At 41.6% G+C, this 23,268-nt stretch overlaps 1 protein-coding gene and 1 long non-coding RNA gene across 2 annotated transcripts; one reads left to right on the forward strand and one right to left on the reverse strand.

Moving 5' to 3' along the window:
- Positions 1 to 16,525, reverse strand: LOC121555345 (myosin-7-like). Its single transcript, XM_041869181.1, has 40 exons — positions 16,492 to 16,525; positions 16,323 to 16,375; positions 14,468 to 14,676; positions 14,195 to 14,338; positions 13,944 to 14,100; positions 13,818 to 13,845; positions 13,618 to 13,723; positions 13,424 to 13,516; positions 13,257 to 13,320; positions 13,071 to 13,169; positions 12,771 to 12,874; positions 12,535 to 12,673; positions 12,312 to 12,430; positions 11,953 to 12,102; positions 11,671 to 11,841; positions 11,174 to 11,483; positions 10,985 to 11,061; positions 10,627 to 10,832; positions 10,402 to 10,525; positions 8,023 to 8,159; positions 7,678 to 7,933; positions 6,593 to 6,835; positions 6,328 to 6,504; positions 5,939 to 6,084; positions 5,724 to 5,814; positions 5,239 to 5,628; positions 4,947 to 5,073; positions 4,727 to 4,845; positions 4,434 to 4,630; positions 4,069 to 4,252; positions 3,800 to 3,965; positions 3,564 to 3,688; positions 3,158 to 3,466; positions 2,794 to 2,997; positions 2,393 to 2,689; positions 2,155 to 2,259; positions 1,973 to 2,068; positions 1,744 to 1,878; positions 644 to 691; positions 1 to 237 (listed from the first exon to the last, which is right to left on the reverse strand). Exons 3-39 carry the CDS (start codon positions 14,666 to 14,668, stop codon positions 671 to 673), a joined length of 5,817 nt encoding a protein of 1,938 aa, XP_041725115.1. The 5' UTR covers positions 14,669 to 14,676; positions 16,323 to 16,375; positions 16,492 to 16,525; the 3' UTR covers positions 1 to 237; positions 644 to 670.
- Positions 16,526 to 19,081: 2,556 nt separating this feature from the next.
- LOC121555346 lies at positions 19,082 to 22,799 on the forward strand. Its single transcript, XR_005997886.1, has 5 exons — positions 19,082 to 19,256; positions 19,497 to 19,567; positions 19,913 to 20,152; positions 20,716 to 20,769; positions 22,699 to 22,799. It is a non-coding gene; the product is annotated as an uncharacterized LOC121555346 (long non-coding RNA).
- The last annotated feature ends 469 nt before the right edge of the window (positions 22,800 to 23,268 follow it).

Consider the following 23,268-nt stretch of genomic DNA (forward strand, 5'->3'; position numbering starts at 1 on the left):
TATGTACAACAAGTGCTGTAATTTCTAAACAGTTCACCCGATATGGATAGAAAACCTTATGTCTATACCAGACATGAAAACCCTTTGGCACACAAGGTAACATATCACAAGCAATACACAGAGATGCAATTTCAATTGTCTTTATTCGGCTCATGTTACATGGAGAATAGAGAAAAACGAAAGCAGGAGATTTTCAGAAAGGTCCATCCGAGAGCTTCACTCTTCATCATGCCCTTTCTGTGACAGAAGATGGATAAAGGTTGTGAAAATGAACTGTATATTCTGGAAACATTTGTATTATATACTTTGGGTCTTGAAATGTAAATTACACAATGGGGCAACTCCAATGAGTGTTTATTAAGGTATGGAATACACAAAATATCATGCACTAAAACACTGTTCATGAAATGGTCCTAACATTACACCAACTGTGTTTGCTAGCAAATTAACTAAGATTTTACGAAACTTTTAAAGGTGCAATGATGTCAAATCAAATAATTCAATTAACATTCAATTACTTTGGCTATTGCTTTAATTTCAACTACAGTCCTTATTACAATAAACATCTCCAACAACGATGCAATTGCATGGTAAGTGACCACTAAAACCAGGAAGTGTGCAAATGATAACCAAAGCAACTGACCTGGGAACAGGGTCACAACTCTTGGCCTCACTCCTCATCCTTTCCTTTCTGTGACAGAGAAGATAGATTGGTTCTAAGAAAATTGTAATCCTACAGGAAAACCTTTATATATTGCCATGTACAATGTGCTCTAGTTAAAATTACAATAAACGTCAACAAGTAAGTAGTATACACTTGGAATAAACTATGAACATCATGTTGTCCCCTATACAGACACCAAACATGTCCTGATTCTCCTTAGATCTACTATGTAATCAATAAAACGTTTGCAAAACATTTATAGTTGCAATACTGTCCAATGAACAATTCAAGTAAAATGAACTGTAGATTCATTTCATTCTTAAGCAGTAGGTATTACAGAAAATCTGTTTTAAAAAATGCAATGTAACATTCTCTTTTTGGTCCCAGTTTCTTTAGAAATGTCCAATGTCAATTGTAGTTCATTTACCTACATAGGTAGGTACAACGTTTCAGTGTAATCTGCAGTGTAGGTACATATTGTTACTGAAGACTAAATTATTTAAATCAAAGCATGTAATGAATATCAATGTTGCAGAGTGGAGTGGGTATTACATACTGTATAATTGGGCAATTACCCTATGACATCATAAGCTTTAGTGATTTGCTACGGCGGAAATTAATAAAAGGCTATGGTAGACACAAGATTGAAATATCAAAGTTAATATTGTCCTTTAATTTGAATTTCTTTATCAAATTAATGAATATAAAAAATCTGCAACAGGTATAGTATAAAGTATCATTTTTGACTGTTATTACACTGTAACTACTTATAAAACTACCATGGGAATACATTTAATGTAAAGTGGGGCCTTTTTTTTTCTCTCCAGAAAACGTATCTATGAAACCATTGGGACCATTAGCAGCAAGCTATTACATTTAGACTTGATCCTGTCTTGTGTAGTTTTACAACACAATGGATGCCAGCAAATTAATGAATATACATTTAGATATTCAGAGGTTAATGGTATTATGGCTATTGGATATCATATGCCTTAAAAGTATTCAACGTTAAGGCTTCAGCCATACAGTACATGAGGGAATCTGAAAATTATAATTAATAGAAGATTGAAACTACTGACCTTGGAACCGACATCACGACTCTTGGCTCTCATCTTATTGACCTGAGACTCGGCAATATCAGCCCTCTCCTCTGCCTCATCCAGTTCATGCTGAATCTTGCGGAACTTGCCCAAATTGGAATTGGCTTGTTCCTCCTGTAGAAAAATATGGATGATTTAGTCTCTGGCAAACGCAACAATTCATAAATGACAGATGCATCAGTTGGATGGCGGAAGGTTTTGTACTTACAGCCTCCTCTGCAGTTCTCTTGTAGGATTTGACCTTCAGCTGCAGTTTGTCCACCAGGTCCTGAAGACGGCTCAAATTTTTACGGTCTTCCTCAGTCTGCACCAGAAAAACAAGGGGGAAAAAAGATGGTCATATATTAACCATTTTATTCTGAGCATGTTCATAGTGTAACTTTGATGTACCTGGTAGGTGAGTTCCTTGATGCGTCTCTCGTATTTACGGACTCCTTTCACAGAATCGCCACCCCTCCTCTGCTCACTTTCCACTTCCGTCTCTAGCTCCCTCACCTAGAAAGATATGATGGGATGTTAACACTATTTCCAATTATGTTGTTACTACTACATTCAACATTGAAGCTAGAAATATGAAAAATAATTTGTAATTTATAGAAGAGAGGGTAGGTTAGTCTCAAACACTTACTCTGGCCTCCAGCTTCTGGATCTGCTTCTTGCCCCCCTTCATGGCGATTTGTTCAGCTTCATCCAGGCGGTGCTGCAGGTCCTTGATGGTCTGCTCCATGTTCTTCTTCATGCGTTCCAGGTGAGAGCTGGTGTCCTGCTCCTTCTTCAGCTCCTCGGCCATCATGGCAGCATCCGTAATGGCCTTCTTGGCCTTTTCCTCAGCGTTTCTGCACTCCTGCACAGCCTCCTCCACTTCGGTCGAAAGCTGGGATGTGTCGCCCTCCAGCTTCTTCTTCTGGCTCAACAGGCTGGTGTTCTACACGTATGTTTGAGGAATTACTTTCATAGTATCTTAAACATTTTTTCAAGTTGTGTATATTTAATAAGGCTATCCATTGTTGTTGTCCATCAATGCCTTACCTGAGAGTGCAGCAGCTGAACTCTCTCACTAACATCCAGCAGTTCCTGCTCGGCCAGTTTGCGGCCTCTCTCCGTCTGCTCCACCAGGGACCTCAGCTCATCCAGTTCAGCCTGCATCAAGTTGTTGCGTCTCTCCACAATGGCAATGTTCTCCTTCAGGTCGTCACCACCACGTAGGGCATCATCCAGCTGCAGTTGAGAATCCTGTGGAGAGAATTGAGGATTTTAGATTTGTTTCTTAGATTCGTTAGAAAGAGGTCCCAGAAAGACCCCAGATCTGTTTAACAAGTCTTTTTTGGCTTCATCATTATAATAAAAATGTAGTAGGTATGGTGTTTTTGATTAAATGCTGTGGAAGTGTTACCTTCAGATGGGCATGGAGACCCTTAAGTTGCTTCTGGGCCTCTCCTGCCTGCCTGTTGGCCTGGCTGAGCTGGATCTCCATCTCATTGAGATCTCCCTCCATCTTCTTCTTCAGCCTGAGAGCTTCGTTCCTGCTACGAGTCTCTGACTCCAGGGAGCTTTGCAGGTTATCCACCACTCTCTGCTGGTTCCTCTTATTCATCTCCATCTCCTCGTCCTTCTCCACCAGTTTGCGCTCAATGTCAGCTTTGACCTGGTTGTACTCCAGCTGTGCCCTCAGGATCTTGCCCTCCTCATGCTCCAGGGAGCCCTATGGGAACACAGCACACATTGTATGTAAAATCTTCTAATATTTTACCAGCAGTCAATTGTGTCTATCCCTATCAGTAAATATCTTCCAGTCTCACCTCAGCTTCCTCTAGAGCAGTCTGTATCTCAGCCTTCTCCTGCTCCAGCTGTTTGCGGACCTTCTCCAGCTCATGGATGCTCTTTCCTCCCTCGCCAAGTTGCTCAGTCAGGTCAGAAATTTCCTCTGTGTGGGGGGGAAAAAACAATTGCACATCAGAATCTTGTGATAACAAATCTCTGTAATAATATTTAAATGATTGCCTGAAATGCAGGCCAATAATACTGACGCTCTGACCTTGCAGGTTCTTGTTCTCCCTCTTCATGGTCTCCAGATGATCCAGAGACTCCTCATAAGAGTTCTTGAGTTTGAAGAGCTCAGTGCTGAGAGATCTGGCCTCTTTCTGGGAGCTCTCCAGCTCGGTCTGAGACTCCTCAAACTTCTGCTTCCACTCAGCCAGGACCTAGTAGAATCACACAGGTATTGTAAATGGTTTGAGTAAACAGCATATGATTACCGTGTATTATAATGAAAGTTAAGAAGACTTGTGTATCCCATAATAACACCTTGTCGAAGTTCCTTTGCTTCTTGTCCAGAGCGGCAGCAGCTGCATTGGATCTCTCCACATCCACCATGAGATCTTCAATCTCATTCTGGAGTCTGTGTTTGGTCTTCTCCAGGGAGGAGCATTTAGCGTTAACAGCTTCCACAGCTTCCTCTGCATCCTGCAGACGCTGAGCCAGCTTCTTCCTAGATTGACATAGATAGGAAACATTTCAGAACAGCAGACTTTTTTTCTTCTCTATATATATATATAATGTTTGTATATCAGGTAATTCATGTATCATTCATCATAAACTTTTTTGTATCGCTCATTCAGACAAGGTTGAATAGCCATGAAAGTAAGAGAAAGTAAGAAAAACATCCTTACTTTGCCTCTTCAAGCTCCTCGGTCTTCTGGATGGCATCAGTTTCATACTTGTTTCTCCACTGAGCCACCTCAGCGTTGGCCTTGGACATGCCACGCTGCAGCTCAGCCTTGGCCTCCTGCTCTTCCTCATACTGCTCCCGGAGCAGGTCGGAGTCATGGCGAGCAGACTGCACCGCATGGGCAAGTGCGTTCTTTGCCTGGAAAATAAATGTAAAAATAAATAAAAAAGAATGTCGTTATGCCGGAGGATGAATGTAGTTGGATAATAGATTCTACATTTATTGTATAAATACCTTGACTTCCTCCTCCAGTTGTCTCTTGAGGTCTTCAATCTGCTGAACGTTGGACTGTTTACCCCTGGTCAGTTGGGAGACCAGAGAGTCCTTCTCCTCCAGTTGTCTGGCAAGTTCACCTGTTTTCATCGATTTTTGATTATTTTCGATTAGTCTGTTATTGTGGACGTGGCGATTCATTGTGGCTGTTTATGTGAATGTTCATGTTAAGTTATTATACCATTCTCAGTTTGAAGCTTTGCTTTCTGCATGGTGAAATCATTGATGGATCGATGTCCTTCCTCAGCTTTCGTCCTGTATTCACTCATCTGGTCCTCTAGAGTGCGGCACATTTTCTCCAAGTTTGTCTGAAAACAAGTTTTCTTTTAGGTAACACAGCACAACCTTCATAGATCATCTCTCTGAAGCTTTGATTTGATTTGATTTGATTTGAAGAGCATGTACAGTGTCATTTTGCGATAACTATCTGATCTCTGAAAATGCTTGTATTTCATAATGATGAATCCACCGACCTTAGTCTTGACAATCTGCTCCATGTTGGAGACCACATCATCCAGCTCCAGCTTGAGCTCACTCTTCTCCTTCTCCAGCTTCTGCTTCACTCTCTGAAGGTTGTCGATCTGCTCTCCCAGGTCAGCCACACTGTCCGCATTTTTCTTCCTCAGAGAGGCAGCTGTAGCCTCGTGCTGCAGAGTGGCCTCTTCAAGGTCTCTGCGCACCTTCTGGAACTCCGCCTCCCTCTTCTTGTTCATCTCAATCTGGGCAGCCGTGGCTCCACCAGCCTCCTCCAGCCGCTCACTGATCTCCTCCAGCTCTCTGGCCAAGTCTGCCCTCTGTTTCTCCACCTTGGCACGGGCAGCTCTCTCGGCCTCCAGCTCTTCCTCCAGCTCCTCAATGCGGGCCTGAAATGGTCGGAAATTAAAAACTTTTCTGGTAAGAGCAGAACATAAACAAGTGTAACAGAAAGATTATAATTGGAACAATAATATTTAAATACCTGCAACTCCTTCAGTTTCTTCTGAAGCTGGGCACTCATGGCCTGCTCATCCTCAATCTTGCTGTTGAGTTGGCTCATCTCAAAGTCCTTCCTGATGAGTAAAAAAACATATTTCTTTGAAATGTCTATTTTTAATGATTTTTTGGGAGTTGTGATCTTTTCTGCTATAAAATAATACCAGTATGTAAATAGTTGTATTTTATTTGTGATCTTACTTCTTCATCCTCTCCTCCATCTGCTGCTTGTCGTTCTCCAGGTCCATTAGGCTCTCCTGGGTCAACTTCAAGTCTCCCTCCAGCTTTCTCTTGGCTCTCTCAAGGTCCATCCTCACCTTCTTCTCTTGCTCCAGAGACCCTTCAAGCTGATAATAATATAATATACTATAATAATATACATAATAATTAGCAGACGTTTTATTCCAAAGGGACTTAAATCATGCGTGCATAGGTTTTACACGTGGGAATTGAACCCACTACCTTTGGCGTTACAAACACCATACTCTGAAACACCACTGGTAAAATATATATTAAACAATATTCTGAGTAAATAATTTACTGTAGCCCATTTTTAGGATGTTTTTTGTCAATTCCAATTTGATTCTCACGTCATCAACTTGCTGTTCCAGTTTGACTTTGGCCTTGGTCAGCGTGTTGACCTTATCTTCCTCACTCTGCAAGTCATCCAGCGTTTGCTGATGAGCCTCCTGCAGAGCCTTCTTCTCCTTGGTCAGCTTGGCAATGGTTTCGTCCAGAGCCGCCATCTCCTCAGTCAGGTTTTTAACCTAAAGAAACAGAGCAGTGTCATTACACTGTCATCCACATCAATTATTTGGAGTTTTAACAACCCTAGAATGAATGAGAAGCTTTGACCTTGTTCTCCGTGGCGTGCTTCTCCTTCTCCACTTTAGCCAGAGTGAGCTCCAGATCATCAATGTCCTTCTTGAGTTCTGAGCACTCATCCTCCAGCTTCCTCTTCTTAGCAGTCAGCTCTGAATTCATCTCCTCCTCGTCCTCCAGCCTCTCTGTCAGCTCTTTGGCTTTGGCCTCAAGCTGGATCTTATTCTTGATCAGCCCCTCACATCTCTCTTCAGCATCACCAAGAGTGTCTTCTGACTGTCAACGTGTCAATATATTGTAAGTATATATATATATAAATCCTACACATTTCAGAAATTTGGTTGGTTGGAAAATATTCTGACACTACAATGGATGTCCAATTGCTCCAGTAATTGTATGACCTTTGGATTTATCAAATCATGTCTCTTCCCCCTTTCCATGCATCTTGCTGAATCCCAAACCAGTCCCTTCCCCTAAGCCCTCGATTTGCCTCTGCCATATTCACAGGTGTCCCAAAGCTGAGGGAGTGAAAATTATCAAAGGGGGTAGGGGCTAACTAGAGACCCTCCGATAGCCACTTTGACCAGCAATGCTGTAGGCTCCAGGGTGAAGTGCTATCCCAACACGCGCCGGAATATGTTCAGCCTTTGCACAATTTCATATGATATAATGGAAAGGCATGCCTAATGATATGACACGTGCATTTGCTTGTGTCTTATTTTCAACACGTGAAACATGTAACAAATTGAAATGTTTAACTGTTACAGAGGTTTGTATCTCGTTAATCTTGTTATATTTTGTAAGAATTTATGAATTCGATTTTCATGCTTGTCTCATTATTATACATTTTTACATGAATTGCATAATTGAAGTCACGAGTGTGTCCTGTAGTTTGTCAGGTTAGTTGATCCCCCTCGCCGCTCCGGAAGTCACCCTTTGAGTTTCGTCAGCAAATTTGGCAACAGAGGGAGCCCCAAGCGAGTTGGTAGGTGCTAGGGGCTGGTTTGGGTTTGGGCCTCATTCAGGCTGAGAACTAACAAAGGCCATTTTGACAAAGGATGTGACTGCAGGAAAGTAACTAGTACAGTTAAAGTTACATCAATGTAGCTTTTACTCACAGTAAGGACAGCGAGCTGCAGGTCATTCTTCTCTTGGAGAAGGGAGACCATCTTCTCTTCCAGCTCCTTCCTACGGGCATCCGTTTTAGCATAAACCTCTTTAAGCTTCAGGAATTCTTCCTTCATGTTGGCCATCTCTTTCTCAGTCTCTGCTGTCTTCAGCAGAGGTTTGATCTTGAAGTACATCGTCATCCAGGGCCAATTTTTGACACTCATGAATGCACGAACGTTCCATTGGATCACAAGCATGGCATCCCTGTGAAATGTTATAAAATTAGCTTGTTATGCAACCTTTCCCACCTCCACCATATTGTCTGCCGAAGTTCTATCTATTGTTTTTCCAACCTGCGGTCAACAATTTTCTGGAACTCAACCCTGGCAAGTAGACCACGTGCTCGGGCCTGGAGGCCAGTGATGATGAGAGCGAGACGGTCGTCTCTCATCTCCTCAAGGGTACCCAGGAGACCAGCCTTGAAGAACACCTAATAAAGATATACAGAGAACATAAGGTGCTGTTTGGATTGCCTTGTATTTGGTTCCATTGATTTTTCCCCCCTCCCTTCGACAAGAAATAACTTTAAGGTGGTGTCCTTCAGATTTACAAAACCTGGAGGTGGTGTTTAGATTCTTAAATTCTTACCTCCAAATGAACATGGGACAAATTGACCACAAGGTGGCCCTGAAATGAGCAATTGAATTGAAAATTCAGCCCTAGCTTAGAATTTTATTAACAACACCTAAATGTTACTTTTATGAAGTTTGATAAATTCGTATGACGTTTAGTATATAACATCTAAGGACCAATGTCTTTAAAACATGTACGGATAGTCTATCTTTAATAGCATGGGCACAATGAACTGCCATGAGGGTGTGGCCTGTCACTTGTAATTGCTTTTAAGGAGCCAGATGCTGATCTGCCACATGGTGGCGCTATAATAATAAAATGCCACTTAGCAGACGCTTTTATCCAAAGCGACTTACAGTCATGCGTGCATACATTTTTGTATATAGGTGGTCCCGGGGATCGAACCCACTACCTTGGCGTTACAAGCGCCGTGCTCTACCAGCTGAGCTACAGAGGACCACGCTATGACAAGCACATATTTGTATCCGTCAATAGTTCTTGAAAAATATAATAATAATAATAATATGTATGCACTCACTAACTGTAAGTCACTCTGGATAAGAGCGTCTGCTAAATGACAAAAAAAATAGTTATTGCCATAGAGTTTGATTATAATAATATAATACGCCATTTAGCAGACGCTTTTATCCAAAGTGACTTACAGTCACGTGTGCATAAATTTTTACGTATGGGTGGTCCCGGGGATCGAACCCACTACCCTGGCATTACAAGCACCGTGCTCTACCAGCTGAGCTACAGAGGACCATTGAGGGTGCACATGGCCCAAAGCCTTTTTAAGTAGGGCAGTGCCAATGAGGGCTTTCACAATTTTGTGACTTTATATGGGTTAAAGGGGCAAGCCTCAGTTCCAACCATAACAAAGGTTTGAAGCTTATATTTTGGGTTACCAATGGGGTACGGCAATTGAACTAAGCTCATGAGGCATTCATACATTTTAGTCTTCAAGAATCAATGGGTACAAACGTCCAGAAATGTATGTAGCAATTGCAGATTGCCGTTTTAAAGGATGGATCACAAAATTCCATTCAGATCAGCAGGAGGGGTCAGCCAATGAATTATACTCCTGAGCATTCAATAACAGCAGGTGGCAGTAAATCCCCAACCTTGGCTTTATACAGATATATAGAAGGATTACTTATAAGAAAAATAAATTCACTACTTCAAAAGGGGGTCAACTGCCCCTTAAACCAAGTTCTCTGTTTTTAAACGGTCGTTGATGTGGCATCTATATGAGTCAGAAACATTAATTATAGTGTCAGAATTGACAACAAAGTGTAAATAGGATAATTTTTGTCATAAAATCAGTCTCGTCTAAAACTGAGTTGTGTTAGTTTGTCACGATTTACTGGAGGGTTGGGTATGGAATACATTTCTAATGACTCCAATTGCCCGGAGACATGGTCCGCCCCCAGCTGCTATGTGGACATGGTTGTCAAGTCCTCATATAGTTGCGCACGCACATTTTGCTCGGCAAATAGTAGTGAAAATGGGTTTCCATAAAGTTAGTGCAAACTTCCAATGCATTTCAACAACATTGCCAGATGTCCAGGAATGGATTAAATCCGACACGGTCACTTCTGCTGCCTGTCAACCGTCAAAACACTGGTGTTGGCGAGTACCTTTAGCTAAGTAGGGAACATTAGCTGATATTTACAGCAGAACATGTTTTGTCTTTGTAACACGAACCCACTCAAGCTGGGTGATGTTTGTGCAATGTCCATATGTAGCCTACACCTGTTGTTCTGTTGCGGCAGGTAGCTTAGTGGTTAAGAGCGTTGTGCCAGTAACCGAAAGGTCGCTGGTTCTAATTCCTGAGCCGACTAGGTGAAAAATCTGTCGCTGTGCCCTTGTGCAAGGCACTTAATAATAATAATATAATAATAACCCTAATTGCTCTGGATAAGAGCGTCTGCTAAAATGTTAATGTTGTAGGAATATTAGCCATTGCAAAAACAGTAGATCAGCTCTCTAGTAGTACTCTATGGGTATAACTCAGTTTGGTATGGCAATATGTTGCTCCTACTTTTCTCTCCTGATCCAACAGGCCATATTGCCTTCCATCTATTTAGAGAACTTACCTTAGTGTGGCCTAATCTGTACTGGGTGTGGTCAATGTCCAGAGAGCCCAGCAGTTTTTCTGCTGCCTTCACGTTGTCCATGAACTGACCCTCAGGGATAGCATTTGGATTGAGGATGCGGTATCTGAATTAAAATCACAAAACAATTATCTTCAATAATGGAACACGTGGTTAGGCAAGCAGCTGCATTTATTTTATAAAGAAAATGTATAACCTTATTTTTACCTTTGTTTGAAATCAGCATACAGGATCCTGTTGGGGAAGCCCTTTCTGCAGATCCTGATGCCTTCCAGCACACCGTTACAGCGCAGCTGGTGCATGACCAGAGGATTCTCCATGGCCCCAGGAGTCTTGGTCTCGTTGGGGATGAGGCAACGCACAAAGTGGGGGTGAGTAGACCTCAAGTTGGTCATGAGTTTACCCAAGTTCTCCTGTGAGTATGACACATGAAGAATTCTCCATCAGTGAGTCTCAGAGAATGAGGATGTAATGCTAACATTCCAATCCACAGTTGCAAATATAATACATTTGTTAATATTCTGCCATGCAAAAACATCAGAAATATATGAATTGAAAAGTTTACCCTGTGCAATGCAGACACAGTCTGGAAGGAACCACCTTTTTTCTTTTTTCCTCCTCCCCCAGCTGCTTTTTCTTCACCTGTGTGATAATGAAATAACAATAAATAAATACAAATACTATTATTACTACTATCATGTCAATTGTTATACTTTAGTGGTTTGTAGTCTTTGCAGACAGAAACATATAGTACCTCCTTCTGCACCAGCATAGCCAGTATAGAGGTTGGCCAGGAACTTAAGACTTGACTTCTGGAACAGTCCGACCACAGTCTCATTCAGCGGGTCCTTGTTCTTCACCAGCCAGTTACCAATGTTGTAGTCTACAGTGCCAGCATAGTGAACCAGGGAGAAATGGGCCTCTGGTCTACCCTTAACGATCTTGGGCTTCTGGAAGCAGTTATTTTTGCCCAGATGGGTGTCGTACAGCTTAGCCTTGAATGTAGCATCGCTGGCCTTGGGGAACATGCACTCCTCTTCAAGGATGGACATGATACCCATGGGCTAGGGGAAGGAATGAAAATACATTAGTGCTAAGGGAAAAGCATAGTGAATAAATATCAGAATCATTTGTCTATTGAAGATTGCGCTTGTAATGCTCATTTTAAATGTACTTCCATTAAATGTTTGAAATCTCTAAAGATAACTCAGGACACTTCATTTTAACTACTGAAAAACGGAAGACACCAACCCTTTCAATGAGGTCAATGCAGGCAGCCAAGTCCATGCCGAAGTCAATGAACTCCCAGACGATACCCTCCTTCTTATACTCCTCCTGCTCCAGCACGAACATGTGGTGGTTGAAGAACTGCTGCAGCTTCTCATTAGTGAAGTTGATGCACAGCTGCTCAAAGGTGTTGAACTGGAAGGGAAGTTGGCAGTGACTTTATTTTGTCAGCTGTAATGTTTTAGATAAATCAGTTTTTGTGACGTGGCCTTTTATATGGAACTATAGTCTACATCATACACTCACATCAAAGATCTCAAAGCCTGCGATGTCCAGCACACCAATGTAATGCTGACGAGCGTTCTTAGTGTCCAGAGAAAGGTTGATTCTTATCACCATCCAGAGGAACATCTTCTCGTAAATCGATTTGGACAGTGCACCAATGGCGTAGTACACCTACAAAATATGAAGAAAATTAATTTGCAAAAAAATTGCCTCAACATAAACACATGGGGACATTTTCCCAGACACAGATTAGTTCTAGCCCTGGACTAAACATCACGCTCAATGGGGAATCACTCATGAAAATATTAGCAACTCTATACAGAAGTGTTATGCTCACAATTATTAGCTCCTGGAAATGTATTTAAAAAAATTATACTCACCTGGTCGACACTCTGACCTTTGGTGACCCATTCATTTCCTACTTTGACCCTTGGGTGACACAGCGCCTTGATCAGGTCAGCAGAGTTCAGGCTCATCAAATATGCAACTTTGTCAACATCTGGAAAGGCAAGGTTTTATGGTTGGGAGGAGGCATTCTGACCGTCAGAATTTTCAAAGATGATTGTATATTAAAGTGAGAGGTTTTAAATCCTCAGCGCTCACCCTCGGTGCCGTCAGATTCTGCTTGCTCCTCCCTCTGCTTGTTCTTGAACTTCATGTTGCCATAGTGCATGATGGCACCAGTCAGCTTGTAAATGCCGTTCTTCTCCTCTTGGGAGAAGCCCAGCACATCGAAGGCATCCTAGTTCCGGATAATAGTACATTTTTTTGTATTGCGGAGAAAGTTGGACAGATGAACAAGTCAAGATAAATGTAAATTGCCATGAACATTTACTTACATCAGTAGCCATTAGCTCATCCGCATCATTAATGGAAGTTACAGTAATCTCTCCTTGGGAGATGAAGGCGTAGTCATAGGGATTGCTGGTGATGAGTAGCATCTCTGAAAAGATTTGAACAGCACAGTTGACGGTACTGTTTACTATGCAGTGTTTCTCAACCTTTTTTTGAAAACTGTGGCAGATAATTTACTGACAAAGATCAGTAACATCCCAAGGACTGGTGCTGGTCCACAGACCTGAGGTTGAGAGACACTGAACTATAGTGTTCAGTACCTAGTTGAATGTTCTAATACTCACCTAGAAGTTCCGGTTTCTTTTGGGACAGGATCTGATAGAAGATGTGGTAGTCTCTCTCAGCCTTGAGCTGGAAAGTGACACGTGACTTTTCCAGAAGATCTGATATGCATGAAAAATGACGTGTATTTTATGAATCTGTTATCAAAGAGATTTGTTCAAACCTGATCAAATTGAACTTTTACTTACAAGTCTCAATGTCAGCAGATGAAAGTTTCCCAGTGACTCCAAAATGAATTCGGATGAATTTACCCTATGAGATTTTACCAACATATTAATTAATGCGCCCATATACACAAGGTAATGGGGTGATTTTATAATAATGACGTGTTCTCAAACAAGAGGGAAAAACGTACGAATCGGGAGGAGTTGTCATTCCTGATGGTCTTGGCGTTACCAAAAGCCTCCAGGGCAGGATTGGCCTGGATGATTTGATCCTCCAGGGTCCCCTACAAACCAACACCCACACAGTGTTACATCTCTGCAATGAATATCTCATTGATTTTGTCAACAGGAAGTGTGTTTCATTTGGGACGAACGTTCTGTTTACCTTTTTTTCTTCTGCTGCACTTTTCTTTCCGCTAACAGCAGCAATGCTGGCGAAGTACTGGATGACTCTCTTGGTGTTCACAGTCTTTCCAGCACCGGATTCTCCACTGCGATTGGAAATACAAATATTGTTTGTTTACGACATTTCTCCTAATTGTAAATAGACTCAAATTGATATAAACCTTTGGTTGATGTACTTACGTGATGAGGACAGACTGATTTTCCCTGTCTGTTGAAAGAAAAGGAATATCAGTTAATAGCATATGTCATTTTCCAACTATAGTTTGATGTTTTCAATGTACTTAGAAAGCAGCAGTTGCATTTTACCTGACAGCATGTACTGGTAGGCATTGTCAGAGACGGAGAAGACGTGAGGAGGAGCTTCAGTCCTCTTCTTGCCTCTGTACGCAGTGACAACAGACTGATCGTACACTGGCAGCCACTTGTAGGGGTTGACCGTGACACAGAACAGCCCTGAGTAGGTCTGTGGAAGACGAGAGAGGTGCAGATTTAAGTTATATTCATTTGAATCAATGTTTTGATATAATGGAGATGTCAGCGGGCAGGTTATTACTTACGTAGATCATCCAGGCTGCATAACGCTCTTTGAGGTTAAACAGCACAGCGGGCTCGTGCAGGAAGGTGAACATCGCCATGTCTTCAATTTTATCAAACTTTGGCGGGTTCTGGGGGTGGCAGTCAATCTCCTTCACGACAACAGTCTGAAAGTAAATTACATTTCCACAGTTTGTTTCATTTTATATTCAAAGTACAATGGATAAATCATTATATAGAGTACATATTGTTCCTGTTGTCTATCCATGTTTAAAACCTTTTCTTGATATATTTACCTTCCCGTACTCCGTATCGACTGTGATCTTGTCCCCGTCTCTGCTGGTGATTGTGCCCTTGACGTACTCGACCTCAGGGTCAGGCACATAGCACTCCCTCTTTATATCAAAGGGTCTAGTCTGGCATTCCATCCTCTCCTTGTCTGGTTTACGCAGAAAGGGAGCTGCCGCCCCGAACTCCTCCATCGCCATGTCCCCCATCCTGAAATCTGTACAGGGAGGAACAGAAAATATCTACATACATCCACAGTTTCATTCCAAAATATCCCATTCTGACATTAGCATTAGTTGGTAAATCCTGAAAATGATCTGTTGAATGAAATAGTGAAAACTGTGTTTCCAGGATAGTTTGAAATAGTATGTATCTTGTGCAGTCTGAATTGATCAGCAGTTTGATGTTCCTTTTTGTTTTGTTTCACACTAAATGCGTGGTTTTGTTGAGTACATGCTAAAGAAGATTGTTTACTTTTTACTTCACAGGGATTGGACCTTTAGTCTTAGAATCATTAGGTAATAGTTAATACTGTATAAGCAAATTACATTTTGAATGAGATTTGCATGAGCTTGCATTTCACAGATGCTGACATGGTTTATTTTGTGTGAATGAATTATGGTGTACAGTTATAATGTATTATTATTACTGTTATATGTATGAGCCTTACAATGTTTCATAAATCAACTTATAACATATATGTTGTCTTTCTATGTGGCAATTTATAATAGGTTCTAAATGACTGATAATAGCTCTGGCTTATTGTAAGAGGATACTGTAGCAATCCTCGTTAATATGAGCCACGTTACAATTCCCACCGAGTAGGTTAACATTGGTGTTAGAAGTGGGATGTCAGCCACGAGGCCATCGGAACGCACGGACAGATGTGTGAGGGGGCTGATGTGGTCGAAGCCCTGGGATGCGCCTTTCCTGTTCGGAAGGGGCTGATGTGGTGGAAGCACTGGGATGCGCCTTTCCTGTTCGGAAGGGGCTGATGTGGTCGAAGCACTGGGATGCGCCTTTCCTGTTCGGAAGGGGCTGATGTGGTCGAAGCCCTGGGATGCGCCTTTCCTGTTCGGAAGGGGCTGATGTGGTCGAAGCCCTGGGATGCGCCTTTCCTGTTCGGAAGGGGCAGTGTAACGATCCTCACTAATATGAGCCATGTTACAATTCCCTCTAAGTGAGTTAACCCTATCAGCGCGATGTGTAGGGTGTTTGCCTTTCATACCAGCGGCCCGGGTTTGCTTCCCTGCCCCGCCGTTCGCAACGATACTTATATATAATAAGCAGTTCATAGTCACTTATGACAAGTCTTATAATGCATAATGATCATGTCTTAATAATATTTGTTTGGCTTCAATAAAGTGTTACTCTAGGCTCGGATTCTCAATTGGTGTCCTGGATGAATAACAAGTTGAACCCAAGCTAGAGAGACTGCAATCTTCAATCCTCAACACATGCTCTTGTGTAATTAATTACGAATTAAATCACCTTGGTGGTCCTCTGTAGCTCAGCTGGTAGAGCATGGCGCTTGTAACGCCAGGGTAGTGGGTTCGATCCCCGGGACCACCCATATGTAAAAATGTATGCACACATGACTGTAAGTCGCTTTGGATAAAACCGTCTGCTAAATGGCATATTATCTTAATTACGGTCAGACTTTTGATGGCCCAAATTCAGTTAATTGCAGATGCAGTTAAGGCAAAATGTACTGCTGTAAAACCCTATAAAAAATTCACATCAATAACTTAAATAACCAAGCAAATGCATCCCATGACTTTAAATATATATATGTAGGCCTGTGCCTTAGTCAAGAGAGTGTCTACACTCTACAACCTTAGTGTGGAAGTTAACGATCCTTACCGCTTGTTGGTCAGTGGTCACCTCTTGGAAGAGTTTAGTGGAAAGGATCTCTACTGAGAATGAAATAGACAAATACAAAGACCAACATCAATCACCTGACCAGCTGTGTATTTGCTGATTTGTGCCTTGTGGGAATCATAGTTGTTGCAGACTGCCTCTATGTGCTTACCTTTAGGATGACAGTCCGGTGCCTTCTGTCTCCCTGGTCTGTTTCTCTCCAGACCCTGCATCCTCCTCTTTATAAAGGGTGTTGTTCGGCCCTATATGGACAAGGGCCTTGCAAAAGTTACTCCGATTATTTTAAAAATATCTGTATTTGGAAGTAGAGGTGTGTAGAAGACGGGCTATCAATGAGGGCAGAGGAGGGGACAACAAAAAAAAACCCAGGGTGCGTAACTCCTAATTTGGACTGTCACTTTATGAGATGACTTCGTGTTGACAACATTTCGGATCCCGTTTTAGCACCCTCCTCCACGGGTCAGTCTCAGACACCATGTGCGGTATGTATGTTTGCGCAAGGAGAGATTGAGAATCTCATGTTGATTGTTGTTTTATCATATAATTGTGCTTTTTAATAAATGCAGATAGATATATATTAAGTAGAACAAGTATGATTCTCTTGAAGCATTTTCTATAAAGTGCAACATTCAGGACAGCACACCTTTTTCCTCCAGGTGCGGCAAATCAACAGTACTTGCTAGGACCGAATTGAACTCGGTGTGCAGATTCATTTACATTTTAGTCATTTAGCAGACGCTATTGTTCAAAGTGACTTACTTAAGTCTGACAACCACAGTCATAGTAAGTCAACCTTTCCTCAATAAAGCAGCTAATCGGGCAAATCTGTGCTAGTAAGAAAGAAGAAGAAAGGCAAGTATAAAGGTGTTGGGTTGTTTCCTCCCCCCGTACTATTCATACCAATTATACTGTCTAGTAGAAAGAGGAGGAAGGGAAGCGCTACCAAGGTACACAGTAGTAGATGTTGGTAGACAGAAGGTGCTCTTTGGTCAAAAGGGGTGAATTGTTCATCATAATGAAAGGAGGACCAAGGCTCTCTTCATATAATTCATAAAAAATGCCTTTATTAGTATGGCAATGTTCAATAGAAACAAGGTTTAAAAAAAAAAAAATCTGACGCGTTTACTGAAATCATTGCAAGACAACTGCAGCTGTCCTCCTTTGTTCACCAAGGCAAGGTCACGGTCCTTTCCATTGTCACAGAGCAACAGCTACGGTAAGTATAACCCTAGGCCCCATCTTGTTTATGCGTCATTGTTCCTTTCCTTTATCCTTGAGGACAAAGATAAACCTGTCAAATTGTTCTTGGATTCCAACTGACCACAATGTGCTTGAGTGCATTAGGTGCGTTATGCATCTGCTTCCACCATGACACATACCAGTTAACATGTTCACCTTCAAAAGACAATATCCCATTTGAAACAATTACATTTACATTTTTAGTCATTTAGCAGACGCTCTTATCCAGAGCGACTTACATGAGCAATTAGGGTTAAGTGCCTTGCTCAAGGGCACATCGACAGATTTTTCACCTAGTCGGCTCGGGGATTAGAACCAGTGACCTTTCGGTTACTGGCACAACGCTCTTAACCACTAAAGCTACCTTGGTAAATAGCCTTTTCTATAGTTTATTAGCATCCTCTGTTTAATGTTTACATGAAGTCAGTCTTAAGGCCTGGTTACAACACTGATATGAACAAGTTCTAGACGATCATAAGGGCACATTATCCTGCCCTTTGACAATGGATAATGTTATAACACTGGATAATGTAATAAACTTATTTTATAATGTAATAAAACCCGGGGTAATGTAATTTATTATTTTGTCATGTAATAAAATCGGATAATGTCATAAAAAGCCAGTTAATTTAATAAAACGGTTGAACTGATATGTAACTGTTTCCCAGATAATGTACTAAGTTATTACGTTATTTGGTGGTCAATACAATATCAGGTGAGTAACAAACTTTTTGACCTGCGTGCCACAATGTCCCAGGCAAGGTTATTATTCAGAAATAGTTTTTTGGGGTCTCAATTGCAACAGACATTGTGTATGATTATATGCACACAATAATGTGATTATTGGAACGGTGGATGTGAGAAGACATTAGTGAAAGTGTGAAGCTGTCTACAAGGTTGTAATGTGGTGGTTGACATAACTGGAAAGAAAGTTACCTCCTTCGAGACAGTGAAAGTGTGAAGCTGTCTACGAGGCTGTAATGTGGTGGTTGACATAACTGGAAAGAAAGTTAGCTCCTTCGAGACAGTGAAAGTGTGAAGCTGTCTACGAGGCTGTAATGTGGTGGTTGACATAACTGGAAAGAAAGTTAGCTCCTTCGAGACAGTGAAAGTGTGAAGCTGTCTACGAGGCTGTAATGTGGTGGTTGACATAACTGGAAAGAAAGTTAGCTCCTTCGAGACCTGTGTGTGCATGGGGTTAATGCCCTGTATTTTCTCCTGTAAACTGTAGGAGCCCCCTTGACTCCCACAACTTCACACCTGTGCCTAGCTTCAGCCTTGAGCCTCTGTAATTAGCTTCTAGATCTGAACATACCAGACCGTGTCCCTCAGTGACATTGTTAAGGCTCCCATTCCCAGCTGTCTTGTATGTGTCTGTGCTATGGATGTATTTGAGTCTTGCTTGATGTACTTCAACATATGGACTCACCTTGAACGCCATAGAATGTCAGACTGCCATGCGTTCTCCACTGCTCCCCCCAGGGCTGAGACCATGTCTTCCCTCAACCAAGGCACGTGAGCTCCCTGATGGGGTGAGTGAAAGAGGAGACCGTGATCCACAACCCTAAACACAGCACATTGAGACAAATCGCTTTTGCAAGAGAGACCTGGACACACTTTGAAACGCACCTTGGGCAACCTTTTCCTCATGCAAAGACACGCTGTGAACAAACAACGGTGAGATAAAAAGACGAGCGTTCTGAATAGCGCCCCTTGCATCTGCCTTTGCGTGCTCCACCTGTATCATGCTGTTGACAAACTCTGTTACAATTCACAAATCTTGCCGTCTATTTAAAATTGGACTAATTGTGATCACCGTTTATGTGTCTTTTGCATTAGTGAAATATTGCGGCCGTTATGCTAGCTGGTTTTGCATTCGTGCTTAGGTTATGAAAATTATGCCTCCCATCATCTCAGTTGGCCCTCAGGATTTCCCCGCCACAACATCCCTGAAGAGACAGTAACTGACAGCCAAAAGCAAAATAAAGGTATTTGATGACACTTTAAAAATGTATCTCTTATCTATTACGCTGTTCTGCTAAATGTCTTTAATTTCTGTCTTTTGAGACCATGAACACACAGATGGTAAAATTATAATTGTTTACTTGCGTCACGCTGCCTGCAGAGCATTGTGGCAGGAAGCATAATTGCACATTTTATTTTAATCTAACGTTTTTTTCAATTGAATTTACTGTACAATGTAAGCTGTTTATTGGATTTTAATCAGGACGAAGGTTAACTTTTAAACCAGCGTATCTGTATGATTCCCTTTCTTTTTTCAATTTGATGCATTTCACTTTTCATCTCTTTCATCTGATTCCTTTTGCTTTCAGGTTCCTTCTTCCCACTACGTCTGTACATCAGATCATTTCAGGTTCCTTCTTCCCTCTACGTCTGTACATCAGATCATTTCAGGTTCCTTCTTCCCACTACGTCTGTACATCAGATCATTTCAGGTTCCTTCTTCCCACTACGTCTGTACATCAGATCATTTCAGGTTATGTGATTGTCGTCTCCACGTCTTCTAATCTTTGGACTCCAGAACAGTTGAGGTCCCGTTAACAGTTTTCTAAGTATGTAAAACACTTGGTCTTGTTTTGATCTGTACATGATTTGTAGTCTGTTCATGCCATTGCACTACTTTGGTCATTTCTATTTGCTGTAATACATTCCTCTATCGGTCATTATTCCATCTATTATCACTGTGTTATGTTACTCAGACGTACTGGTTGAGCTTTAAACAAGACAGATCTGGATTCATGTCAGCAATGAGGGTAATAGCTCAGTGTTTACGCACTAACTTTAAATGCTTAAAAATCAGGAATTATTTTACCTGAAGGGTCTTTGAGTGACGATAACACTAGGGTTAGGCGGTATTCAGATTGTCATACTGTTTCTGTACAATACTGGGGTATACTGTATATTTATTTATTTATTAACACTTTTTTTGGGGGGGGGGGGGAACGCACAAAACAATTAGGGAAACGGAGATCTTGATCCAGGACTGGATTGAATGTCTCTGCTGTAACCAAGGAGCTAGAAAGTTAGCAAACCTAATGCATAGCTGGAGCCCTGAGCTGGATATAATTTATTTGACACACCTTAGATTTCTTATAAGCAGTGGTTCTTTCCACAGGGACCACAGAAGCATCTAGGAGGATAACAACGGGAGATTTATCATCATTCTGAGGTAACAGCATGTGTTTCTTTATTTTAGGTAACCTCATATTTGACTCCCAAAAATCAGAGAAAATCTCATGTTTAAAGAATCAAATCATTAAAAAGTCAAAACTCACCACTCATGTAGCCCTATTGCAAACGTTCAATCAGCCATGATGGCAGAAATTCAGAGAATTCTGCCCAATGGGAACGCTAATACTCACAACACTCTTCACACCAACTAATCCAGGTAATGTCTGGGAGTTGCCCCAAACGCAGGTCGATAACAGAGTCTGCATCCAGAGCTCTCTGAGTAGAATTGTTTGCATTGTATGGTCTTTACAGGATGTGTTGTTACATGGTTTTAAGGGCCAAAACATCAAAATGCACCTATTTGATATAGAAAAACCTTATTTAGTCTGTAGTGTAGCATTACTAAGTAAGTGTACCTCTTGTTCTGAATGTACGCTGAACAAAAATATAAACACAACATGCAACAATTTCAAAGATTTGTCTGAGTTACAGTTCATATAAGGAAATCAGTCAATTGAAATAAATGCATTAGGCCTTAATCTATGGATTTCACATGACTGGGAATACAGATATGTATCTGTTGGTCACAGATACCTTTAAAAAAAATGGTAGGGGAGTGGATCAGAAAACCAGTCAGTATCTGGTGTGACCACCATTTGCCTCATGCAGCGCGACACGTCTCCTTCACATAGAGTTGATCAGGCTGTTGATTGTGGCCTGTGGAATGTTGTCCCACTCCTCTTCAAAGGCTGTGCAAAGTTGCTAGATATTGGTGGGAACTGGAACACGCTGTCGTACACGTCGATCCAGAGCATCCCAAACATGCTCAATGGGTGACATGTTTGGTGAGTATGCAGGTCATGGAAGAACTGGGACATTTTCAGCTTCCAGGAATTGTTTACAGATCCTTGCAACATGGGGCAATACATTATCATGCTGAAACATGAGGTGATGGCGGCGGATGAATGGCACGACAACGGGCCTCAGGATCTCGTCACGGTATCTCTGTACATTCAATTTGCCATCGATAAAATGCAATTATGTTTGTTGTCCGTACCATATGTCTGCCAATACCATAGCGCCACCATGGGGCACTCTGTTCACAACGTTGACATCAGCGAACCGCTCACCCACATGACGCCATACACGCTGTCCGCCATCTGCCCGGTACAGTCGAAACAGAGAGCATTCATCCACAAAGAGCACACGTTTCCAGCATGCCAGTGGCCATCGAAGGTGAGCATTTGCCGACTGAAGTCGGTTACGACGCCGAACTGCAGTCAGGTCAAGACCCTGGTGAGGACGACGAGCACGCAGATGAGCTTCCCTGAGACGGTTTCTGACTGTGCAGAAATGCTTTGGTTGTGCAAACCCACAGTTTCATCAGATGTCCGGGTGGCTGGTCTCAGACGATCCCGCAGGTGAAGAAGCTGGATATGGAGGTCCTGAGCTGGCATGGTTACACGTGGTCTGCGGTTGTGAGGCCGGTTAGACATACTGCCAAATTCTCTAAAGCAACGTTGGAGGTGGCTTATGGTAGAGAAATTAACATTAAATTCTCTGACAACAGCTCTCGTGGACATTCCTGCAGTCAGCATGCCAACTGCACGCTCCCTCAAAACGTGAGACATCTGTGGCATTGTGTTTTGCGATAAAACTGCACATTTTAGAGTGGCCTTTTATTGTCCCCAGCACAAGGTGCACCTGTGTAATGATCATGGTGTTTAATCAGCTTCTTGATATGCCACACCTGTCAGGTGGATGGATTATCTTGACTAAGGATAAATGCTCACTAACAGGGATGTAAACAAATTTGTGCACAACATTTTAGAGAAATACACTTTTTGTGCACATGTACAATTTCTGGGATCTTTTATTAATTTATTTATTTCAACACTTTACATGTTGTTTTTATATTTTTGTTCAGTATATTTAGAAAATGTGCCAGCCTTCACTATTCTTCACTGTGTTCTTGGGGACCTTCAATGCAGCCAAACAGTTCTGTGCCTCGACACAATCCTGTCTCGGAGCTCTACGGACAATTCCTTCGACGTCATGGCTTGGTTTTTGCTCTGACATGCACTGTCAACTGTGGGACCTTATATAGACAGGTGTGTGTCTTTCCAAATCATGTCCAATCAATTGAATTTACCACAGGTGGACTCCAATCAAGTTGTAGAAACATCTCAAGGATGATCAATGGAAATGTATCATCTGTTGTCATATGTTGTTGACAGTCATGTTGTTAATGTTTAGTTGAATACATATTTAGTTGATTAGTACAGTAATGTAATTCATGTTTTGTTGAATACATATTTTGTTGATCAATACAGTAATGTAGTTAATGTTTTGTTTAATAAATATTATGTTGATCAGTATAGTAATGTAATTAATTTAATAAATTGATAAAGCATAAAACTGTTTCCTAAATGTCTCATTAATATTGTGCATTGCTTTGTGACCCACAAAAGAAAATAGATGGCGTCGTTATGCGGTA

This window comes from Coregonus clupeaformis, unplaced genomic scaffold (assembly GCF_020615455.1).
Source record: "Coregonus clupeaformis isolate EN_2021a unplaced genomic scaffold, ASM2061545v1 scaf0586, whole genome shotgun sequence".
Taxonomy (NCBI): domain Eukaryota; kingdom Metazoa; phylum Chordata; class Actinopteri; order Salmoniformes; family Salmonidae; genus Coregonus; species Coregonus clupeaformis.

Coding starts and splice junctions, on each gene's coding strand:
- LOC121555345 (XM_041869181.1), bottom strand. CDS start 14,668: ATGGGGGACATGGCGATGGAGGAGTTCGGGGCGGCAGCTCCCTTTCTG. Junction 6,836..7,677: donor TGCAGCTCGCTGTCCTTACT/GTGAGTAAAAGC, acceptor ACACGTTGACAG/TCAGAAGACACTCTTGGTGA. Junction 4,253..4,433: donor GAGGAGCTTGAAGAGGCAAA/GTAAGGATGTTT, acceptor ATGTCAATCTAG/GAAGAAGCTGGCTCAGCGTC.